Genomic DNA, 10,623 nt, shown 5'->3' with positions numbered 1-10,623 from the left:
GCACAATCATCAGTGTATTTTGGATTCATGTCATTTATTTTGTATTTTCTTTTTTTTTAGATATTTAACCACTTGAACCGTCATTTAATAAACTTGACCTTTCATTCTGGACTTAGTCTGCTCTTTCCCCTCTACACCAAAGCTCTTTGCCGCAGCTTAAAGGGCGTTGTGAGCTTGTAGATCTGCTATTTTTGGCTAAGGTTCTCAGAATATGGACACTAGGGTTCAAGTGGTTAATATAAAAAAGGAGGGAAAAAAAAGCTTCTATCACACAAAGATTTGAAGGACCCCCTGTAGTAACTCTGAGGACCCAACAGCCAAAATGGGTATTGCCTGTGTGTGTGTGTGTGTGTGTGTGTGTGTGTGTGTGTGTGTGTGTGTGTGTGTGTGTGTGTGTGTGTGTGTGTGTGTGTGTGTGTGTGTGCTTATATCACATTGATCAAAGCATCTTCATGCCTCCAGTCTAAAGCATCTTTATGACATGTCATTATGTATATCATTGATGTCAGGCATAAAACCTCCAATCTCCATATTATAAACTTTTGTGTTTTTACTAGAATTAACTCCCCTACTTGATCATACTACAGCGTCACACAAAGCATCAAAAGTAGCAGATCTACAAGCTCGAAACACGGCGCCAAGCGACGCGCTTCGAGCTTGTAGATCTGCTGCTTTTGAATTTGAATCCCGAAAAGTTAACAGTCATAGACTGAGGTTTCCACCCGACCGAGACCATGATATAAACTGGCCTAATCAAGAAGGGATTCACACGGCAGCACTTTCCACAACAGAACGCAGGTGATGTGTGTGTGTGTGTGTGTGTGTGTGTGTGTGTGTGTGTGTGTGTGTGTGTGTGTGTGTGTGTGTGTGTGTGTGTGCAGGGAACCCAGCCGCACCATGGGAGACCATTAGTGTCCTCCTACTTGGCGTACCTGTGTGTCAGTTTCTATAGAAACCCTGCAGAGATGAGAGGAAGGTGTGTGGCGCTCACCTTTGAGCCTTCACTAGGTAAACGCACTGCTGGAAGATGGATTTCCTTTTAGACTTGAAAGTAACAATAGCACAACTCAGTGCACATTTACAAGGCCTCTATTGCTTTAAGTGAAAGTAAATGTATGGGCATCAAAGAATTCAGTTATGTACCCAACAAAAAGTACTCAAATTTTCAAGTCGATTCGCGTCAACGCTTTCGCGAGTTTTCAAAACGTGCCAAATCTTTAGAGAATCTACGTGTTGCGACGTGCCGCGAGCCTCACTGGCTATTTTCGAATAGCCTGAAGGATAAAAGGGCTCTAGTGGCAAATGTATGTTTTATAATAATCATCTAAATCTGCAAACTGACAGGCAAAATCGCTCAATAGCGACACCCGCAGGCAAATAGGCATTTTTTCATTGCAACCCCTACCCTATCGGTAAGAAACAAATTTACCCTTTTAACTGTGATTATAATACAATATAAATTTGTATTACAACTATCCTAATTAATTATATTACACTATAATGCATTATAACTGCAATTATAATACACTATAATAGATTATAATAGTGGTTATAACACAATAGAATCTATTATCATGTATTACAACTATATTGGTGGTCTACATGAAAAGTCATTCTGAAGTGTTTGGTCCTGTTTGGCCTAGCTCAGACCTACTCTAGATTGTATACTTTTTAGTACCACTTTCACACCACTCTACCCAGGTCCTTGTAGTGGAAAACCTGGCACAAGTGGGCCGTGTGGAGTGGTGTGGTGTTGGGCCATGTCAGTGGAAAAGGGGCTTTAGTTACTTCCCACCAGTGCTACAGAAACCCCGGAGAGAGACGAGGGCGTTAGGTGTGTGTGGTTTGGTGCTCACCTTTGAGCCTAGGTAAACAGCAGTGGTAATTCCCAGTTCTCCAGGGCTGACTGAGTCGGTCGCCACGCTACGCTGGAGTGTGCTGCAGATAAGACCCATGTCACTGGAAGAGAGAGAGAAGGGATGTCTGTCTGACTGATTGACTTATACCATAAACACCGGGGACGCCATCTGTGTCACGCAACCACTTTAACCCTTGTTTTTTTATTCTTTGGATATTCTAAAATAGCAGATCTACAAGCTCATATCGCGGCACCGAGTGCCGCGCTATGAGCTTGTAGATCTGCTATTTTTGACTCAAATCTTTGCCTCTGTGCGGTCCCTGGAACAAAAATATTTTGAGATGGGGGTCTGCGGTCAAATAGCTATAATTCTAGGGGTCCCTGACATTAAAAACTTTGAGCACCACAGATAAAGAAACATCAGGATTAGGATTTAGAAGTCTTAAGGCCTGTCCATAGTATCTCCGAAATGTTAGGTGAGTTGTGTTTTCCGAAATGCAAATTTCCGAACACTCATTCGGTCTAATGCTTTTCAGAAGTCACAAGGGTCGAAAAGGACCTTTTGACAGGGCAGGGCAAGTATGGACAGGGCTCTAATGGGTTACACACAGAGAACAGCGTGTTGGGGCCTCGGTACATCCGAGTGTGGAGTTGTGAGTGTTGTTTGCGGATGAGTCAGAGGAAGTGGGGATGTTCCTGAAACAGCCCGCGTCCCCTCGGAGCCGGAGGTCCTTCAGTGTCCCCGTCAACATCAACCTGCAGGGAGCTCGCAGGAGGAACGCACGGTAAGATATGGGAAAGAGAGGGGAAACCTGCTTAATCCATTGAAACCACAATCTGTGGTGGTTTTAGATTTTAACCACAGTTTAACTGTTATTTTATACTTTAGATATTTGAAAGTAGCAGATATACGAGCTTGTAGATCTGCCATTATTGAAATATGTAAAATGTGGGGGCCAAATACATATCATTTTGGGGCTCCTTGACATGAAAAGGTTTGAGAACCACTGAATTATAGAAACGTCCACGCCTCACTAACGTTCATTAAGAGATGCCACCATTTCTACTTGCTGTGTGTCATTGGTGGAATATGGACCGTTCAGAAACCTGCCTAGTGACATCACTGACAGGGATTCTTTGAAGTTATTGAAAGCTACAGCCTGGAAATTGGCAGTGAACTGTTGGATATCAAGTGACTAGTTATTACACCAATGGCAGTAAATGTGTTAAGCCAGCAAATCTGTGTTACTTTAGATTTGAACCACTTTAACCATTATTTTATGCTTTAACTATAAAAAATATAGTGAACATTTGTGCAAATCTTTATATTTTTGACCCGATTCTCGAAGTGTCTTCTAAATCCTTCTTCTAAATCAGTGGTTCTCAAACCTTTTCATGTCAAGGACCCCCAAAATTACATGTATTTGGCTGCGGACCCCCATCTTCCAGGGACCACCCAGAAGCAAATATTTGAGTTGCAAATTTTTCAAAAATAGCAGATCTACAAGCTTGGAGCGCAGCACTCGGTGCCGTGCTGTGAGCTTGTATATCTGTTATTTTTCAATAGTTAAATCATTAAATAATTCTAGTAACCTGTGTGTGTGTGTGTGTGTGTGTGTGTGTGTGTGTGTGTGTGTGTGTGTGTGTGTGTGTGTGTGTGTATGCGTGCGTGCGTGCGTGTGTGTCACTCAGAGAGCTCTACCAGCCTGTGAAGCAGCACCAGGAGCAGGCTGCATCGTGGAGGAGAGGCATGGACGCCCGTGGCGGGACGGTCCAGGAGAGGGCCAAGTCCCTGCCCAGTGTGGGGGAGGACCGGGCCATGCTGCTGGGCTTCGCCATGATGGCCTTCTCCGTGCTCATGTTCTTCGTGGTGGCGCTCACCACCGTCAAGCCCTACGTCCACAGGTCAGGACTGGAGAGGACACCTTTACAAAGGGATACGGGATGGTTGTGCACTATAGCAGTGATTCTTAAACTTTAAAATTTGAAGGTCTCCCCTTAACTTTGACAGCGTACAAATGGAACCAAATGGACCCGTCAGGGTAGAGGTCTGCAGTGGGAGCGTGCTCCCGCGGGACCCGCAGGACCCGCCGCAAATAGTTGCGGCACGGCCTGTATTTTAATCCCTGCAGGGCGTGAGCAGGCGGTCAAAATAAAGCCAGCGGGCCCTGCAAAATCCTGCACTCTACCGCAATAAGCTTATATATATACTTAAGCAAGATGTGAATATGTAGAGAACTTAATTTCCCCTGCTGAGCCTGAAGACAGGCTCAATGGATAAGATACAAATGTCAACATGCCTTCTTGGGAGGGAGGCTGTTGGACACGCTGCGGTACTATGCGCCGAGGGAGTCCGTGGGACAAAAATGCACATAATTTGTTTGTTGCGGGCGGGAGCGGCAGACAGGAATTGTCTGCGGGCGGTCAAAAATGAAATCATTGTGGTGGCGGGTGGGATTGGTCAGAAATCAAGCGGGCGGTAATGAGATTTTAAAAACAGTCACGCAGATCTCTACGTCAGGGTCCATTTGGTTCCATTTGTACGCAGTCGAAGTTACAGACTTGTAAGAGTCTATTTAGACCCCCATAAAGGAACCTAGAGAGTCCCTGAAATCTACTTTGAGAACCACTGCACTATAGGGACATCTGGGCAGCTTGATGAATTGTCCATAATGTTAAAACATTTACGGTAAATGTAAAGCATACAAATACATGATGTGAACATGCACAGCTCATCATTATCAGACTTAATGTTATCCTGCAACTTCTTGTTTATGCCCCAAAATGACTGATACAGGTTTTGTAAAAAGTCGGGAGTGTCCCTGGATGGGGACCCAAATGCATTTATGGGAGAATCAATCTGACCCAAATGCATTTTACTATAATAATAATTGTTTTTGTCTTAGGAATGCAACGAATACAAAAAAAAAATATTATTGAATTCAAGTCTTCATGGTGTGACTAATAAATAGAAAAAGAAAATCATTTTGGGGGTGAACTACTACTTTAAAATGGCAAATGGTGCATTTATATAGCGCTTTTTATAGTGTACGTGTGTGTGTGTGTGTGTGTGTGTGTGTGTGTGTGTGTGTGTGTGTGCGTGCGTGCGTGCGTGCGTGCGTGCGTGCGTGCGTGCGTGCGTGCGTGCGTGCGTGCGTGTGTGTCCAGTGGGTGGACGGTGCAGTCCCAGTGCAGGGTGTCCCACACAGAGCTCCAGGAGGACTGGGTGGGCTGCAGGGGGGTGGGCAGCGTTCCATGTCTCAGGGTGCTGGCCAACGTCAGCGGCTCTGAACGCACCCTCCTGCTGCACTACGACGAGGAGCCTGTCCACCAGGGCCTGGAGGTAGGAGGGCCTGCATTCATTACACTGTTCAGTTGTAGACAGCAAATTTTGATTTAGTTTTAGACAGTCATAGTCTTTTGAATGAAATGTCATTTAGTTTTAGTCTCAAAATATTTTCAGACGTGGGTCCGCAGGCCACTTTGTCAGTTTTGCTTGCCTTGTTGAGTTATTGAAAGGGATATTTCACAATCATACAGTTTAACCATGATAGATTCAATGAAAACACCCATCCTGTGACTCCTGATGCCCTCCTAATACACAAACAGGCAGTGTTTTTTTTCCCCCGATAACATTTTTAGTACATTTTCTATAATTATTTGGGAAAATGAAAAAAATGTATACAATAAAGAAATTATTTAAAATAAATTAAATAAGTTATCAAAAAGAAAAACCCAACATGCTCATGTATTAGGAGGGTGTCAGGAGTCACCAGAAAAAAGGACAGGGGTTTTCATTAAATCTATCATGGTTAAAATGGAGTTTTACGTTACAATGGGTTTGTATAGGAAGGGGGTGTGTCTGATTAAAAATATAAAATATCTAAATCTAAACTGAATCAAACAACTCAAAAGTGAAATATGCGTTTAAGAAATAGTTAAAAATGTACTATTCGGCAGCTATTTTGTTAGGCAAATTAGAAGGTCAAAAACTCAAAATTTAGCTTGGGACAATTTTTTTTCTCTCTTCAGATTCAGCACCCTTGAATTAGTTGAAATGGCCTGGTTCCCCACTTTTACCCCAAAATGCCTCTAACCTCCTTATAGGCCTTTTTTTCTGAAATACGACCAGCCTATTGTGGTCTTGTTCCCGTTGGGGTCCTAGGAATTCAATTCATCAACTGACATGAAAAAGTGTGAGAAGCACTGCTTTATACTATTCAACCACATGCAGTATTAGGCTGTATGTTATATTGCCATTACCATACTTCATGTTTTGCTCCTGAAAATACCTTTTATCTCAGGGCAGTTTGATGTTGTGCTGTGTGAAGGTCACCACAGTGTATATCACTGTGACATTACAATAAGCTAAGGGAGGAATTCTCCCCTGCTCCATACTAATTTCCAGCTCTATGTTTAAGCCTGCTCAACCAATCATTCATTTCCGTGACTCCAGATTTATCACAGCAGTGATAAATCCCTTTTAAAGTTTAGGCACAAAACAGATCACCACTTTCACATGATATTCACACGAACAGTATGACATTCAAAACACGTGTAAACCTCCTTCAATAAGCACATAATATGGACTTATTGAAGGAAGTGTAAGTACTGCATGTACAGTAGTTTAGATTACTCCAAGTAGGGAAATCACACATTTCCAAGTGTGATTGATATTTGAATCCCCTGCACCGACCTCAATACGCACCTGTACATGATGCTGCACAATTTACATAATCGTCTGTCGGGTGGAAACCTCATTACGTCCAATACTGTTGCTTTTCCGCTGTAGTACAGTATGATCAAGTAGGGCCTTAATGTACAAAAAGCTAAAATATGGAGTTTCTTCTGCCCCACAGCGACAATATTTCAAGAATATTATACAGTAGCCTATATATTTTAAAGGTCAAACAGGACAAGAATAGGGAATTTGCTGTCCAGAGATTTTCAGAATGTCTTCATCGTACTAATTAACCACCAATCTCCATTAAAAGGCATAGTTCACCCCCAAAATCACTTTTTTCTATCGATTACTCTCCCCATGGAGACTCAAATTCATGGATATTTAATATAATAATTTTAGAGGGATTACATCTCCACACTGGCCTGAGAACACCTGGCAGGGTTCCCACACATTTTTACCAATTAATTTCCAAAACTTTTCCAAAACTGTTATATTTAACCCAATTTCCAGGACTATATAACAATAATTCAGCTCAATAACAAGTCGCTTACCCCTATGCACAATGCCCAAAGACAGGTAGTGTATGCCAGTGGTTCTCAACCTTTTCAGGCTGTGACCCCCGAAATAATCATGTTTTAACTGGGGACCCCGGCACCCTGACGAGCACTAAGAGTTGAAGAATGTTGTATAACACGTTTCTATTGACCAGTCCCACCATTGCGAGGCGTTGTGAGCATGTAGATCGGCTATTTTCACAATGTCTGCCTCTAATATTTGACAATTTGGCCATGTTTAATTTGTTATTTCAGAGGTATTAACAAAACCAATAACCAAAGACAATGCATAGATATTTTTTTCCAGGACTTTCCAGGACCCTTGATCAATTCCAAAACTTTTCCAGTACTGGAAAAATATTTTTCTAATTTCAAAATATTTCCAGGAATGTCTTGACCGTGGGAACCCTGGCCTGGGGATCCCTGCCTCCTGATTCCTGATAAGCAGTTGAAGATGGATGGATTTGATGACCGGTAGTGGTTCCCTGCTGGTCATCAAATTATTGCCTTAGGAATGGGCCAAAAACATATCCATTAATTCATGTCTCCATGGGGCCAGTTGCATACTATACCACATAGGCTCTGATGCCTGACAGCGTGTCGCGAGTTCGAGTCCCGTTCCCGACGACCTATGCTGCGTGTCACTCCCCATCTCTCTCCTCATTTCCTGTCAGTCTACTGTCCTATCAATAAAGGCATAAAAGACCCAAAACTAATCTTAAAAAAAAAAAAAAAAAAAGAATCTGGTGGACTATACCTCTGAACTCTAAATCAGGGGTCTTCAACATTTTCAGGCTAAGGACCCGTTAGTTGAGAGCGATGAAGCAGGGACCTCCACAACCTGTTCATAGATTCCATATAGTTTCATCGTTTGACAGCACAATCATCATGTGTATTTTGCATTCATGTCAATTTCTGTTTGACAGATATTTAACCACTTGAACTGTCAATACTTAATTAAGTTGACCTTTGACTCTGTACTTAGTCTGCTCTTTTTCCCCTCTACAAAGCCTCTTTGCTGCGAGGCGTTGTGAGCTTGTAGATCAGCTATTTTCGGCTAAAGTTCTCTTAAAGTGGTTAATGTAAAAAAGGAGAAAAAAAAAGGTTTCTATCACACAGAGATTTGGAGGACCCCCTGTAGTAACTCTGAGGGTCCCGGAGCCCCTGTTGAAGACCCCTGCTCTAAATGTAAAACAAGGTCTTTCCCTCTCAGTGTTTCTACATACCCAAGTGTCAGATGGACGTGGCGGAGCTCCAACAGGAGGTGCTGCAGGTGAAGAGCAGCCTGGACCAACAGCAGCTGGGTGGGCGGGGCTCCCTGCCGTGCCTGACGGACCCCGCCGCCAGGCGGCGCCGCCCGGCGGGGAGCGCCATCCTGAACAGGAAGTACACGCTGGGGCGGGCGCTGTGGGCGCTGCTGTGGCCCGGGCTGATGCTGGGCGGAGGGGTTCTGCTGGTGGGACTGGTCAAGCTGACCCAGTGGCTGGCACACCTCTGCTCCGAGCTGGAGGCTAGAAGAGGCCATAGCGGCACCACGGAGGGCAAGGGGGCAGCAACCTCCAGGCACGCCCAGGAGGGCAGGGGGGCATCCTCCAGTACTAGGGGGGCATCCTCCAGTACTAGGGGGGCATCCTCCCCCAGGTACACGCAGGGTAAACTCTACAGGATGCTCAGGAGGGCCGGCGGGAACACGCCCATGCAAGAGTGTGCCTAATTAACTCATTGTAAGACCTGAGGCTGATTCTACAAAAGAGGCTTTTAAAAATCTTCTCACACTTTTAAGATTTTTTTCAAAATATGTAAAAAAAATAAAAAATAAATAGCAGATTAGGAGCTTGGTGCATCTGCTGTTTTTGAATAGCAATTATTTTCTTAATGATTGTTCTCTATAGAATACTTTGTTGGTTAGTAGAATAATCATCAAGCGCATATTGGATTTAAAACATTTTTTAAAGTTGGCTGCAGTTTGTCTTTTACTTTTTTCCTATAAGGACATGCCAAAATAGGGATTGATTACTAATCCCACACAAGAATGTTCTAAATTAATCAATAGTTCAGTATGCTAGAACTTATTTCCAGAAGGACAAAAGTCTGTAGTTTCTATTAGCTTGGAATTTGTCGTGGCAAAGACTTAGTCTGGTCCATTACACTGTTTTACACACCAGTATAATGTTCTTATTCTGATCATAATACTACGGAGGCCCAATACCCAATTACTTAACGTCAAGTCTCCCGGTTTTCATCAGAATGTGTGACACAGCTATTTACTACGACACTATGGCACATATAGGTGTCCACCAGTAGCCTAATAGTAAAAGTGGTTCTCAAACGTTTTATTTGCAAGGACCACAAAAACTGTGTACAAATGGAACCAAATGCATAGCATGTGAGGAGTCAAACTAGGGGTTCTTCATGATTCTGAATCCATTGCAAGCGTTTGTTTTGCATGGAAAACATTCCATGGCCATAACTTTTTCGCAATGTTTCTGGCAGAGCAGGCCTCTCATCCTGTGTACCAAAAGGAATTCTGTGTGACCAAAGTAATAGAAAAAACTATAATAAAAAAGTATGTCATGATGTCACAGGTTCAACCCTTTTCTTCGATCTTTTGGGCTTGTGGCTCCCCCGACTATATGATTTTGTCCACAATTCCATGCTGTATTGATGTTGGTACCATAGGAGAGATAACAAACTTTTTTGTCTCAGGGCACCCCATAAATATTTTTTTAATCCGAGGCACCCTTCCATTATAATTTTCACTCCCAACACCTTATAGCATATTGTCGTTGTCGGGTGGAAACCTTGTATGTCCAAAACCGTGCGTTTTGTATTTATCATCTATAAAATGTACTAAACTAGTGAAAACAGCAGATCTACAAGCACACAACGCCTCGCGATGCGAGGCGTTGTCAATTTGCTCTAAGGGTCAATTTGGTCCCTCAAAGACCACAAGTGTTGCCCGGACCACTGCTTTAAATGACACGGTAAATGATACTGTTGATGCCAGGGCAGTTTGTCTTTCATAAAGAATATTTCACTGTTGTTCTCAAGTATATTTTGATGCCAATATTTGTACGTTTTTTTTTACTCAAGTAATACTTTGAATACAGGCTTTTTACTTGTAAAGGGCACGCTCACGCCACACTTTTATTCCACCTATGAGGCAGAATAGGTAGAATACCAATGCATTTCAATGGGAATGCATTGGCAGAGATTTTTAGAAATCCGCAAATGGCAGCAAAGCATTCCCATTGAAATGCACTGGCAGAATCCACCCATACAATAGGCAGATTAAAAGTGGGGTGCGACAGTGCCCTAACGGAGTATCTCTACGTTGTGTTCATTTCTACGTTTAACTTCCAAGTAAAACATTCTGTGGACTAGGGCATTCACGAATAGTGATTTTTAGTATTCGAATTATTCGACCACAAAGTATTCGAATAGTCGAATATTCGACAGGACCGGCCAGACTGTCAAATATTAAGTCAGCAATAGGCTTGCTCACAACGCCTCGTGTTTTTCACAAT

The 10,623-nt window shown here is 42.9% G+C and overlaps 1 protein-coding gene across 1 annotated transcript; it reads left to right on the top strand.

Annotated features, from left to right (window-relative positions):
• Positions 1 to 2,548: 2,548 nt before the first annotated feature.
• On the top strand, positions 2,549 to 8,810 carry kcnmb3 (potassium calcium-activated channel subfamily M regulatory beta subunit 3; the record flags this gene model as incomplete). Its single annotated transcript, XM_080725919.1, has 4 exons — positions 2,549 to 2,643; positions 3,551 to 3,763; positions 5,054 to 5,201; positions 8,310 to 8,810. The coding sequence occupies 4 exons, from the start codon at positions 2,549 to 2,551 to the stop codon at positions 8,808 to 8,810; spliced, it is 957 nt and encodes a 318-aa protein (XP_080582045.1).
• Positions 8,811 to 10,623: the final 1,813 nt, after the last annotated feature.

This window comes from Nannobrachium achirus (assembly GCF_963921795.1).
Source record: "Nannobrachium achirus genome assembly, chromosome: 5".
NCBI classification, from domain to species: Eukaryota; Metazoa; Chordata; class Actinopteri; order Myctophiformes; family Myctophidae; genus Nannobrachium; species Nannobrachium achirus.
The sequence above is the reverse complement of the archived record's forward strand: the minus strand, read 5'-3'. Positions and strand labels throughout refer to the sequence as shown.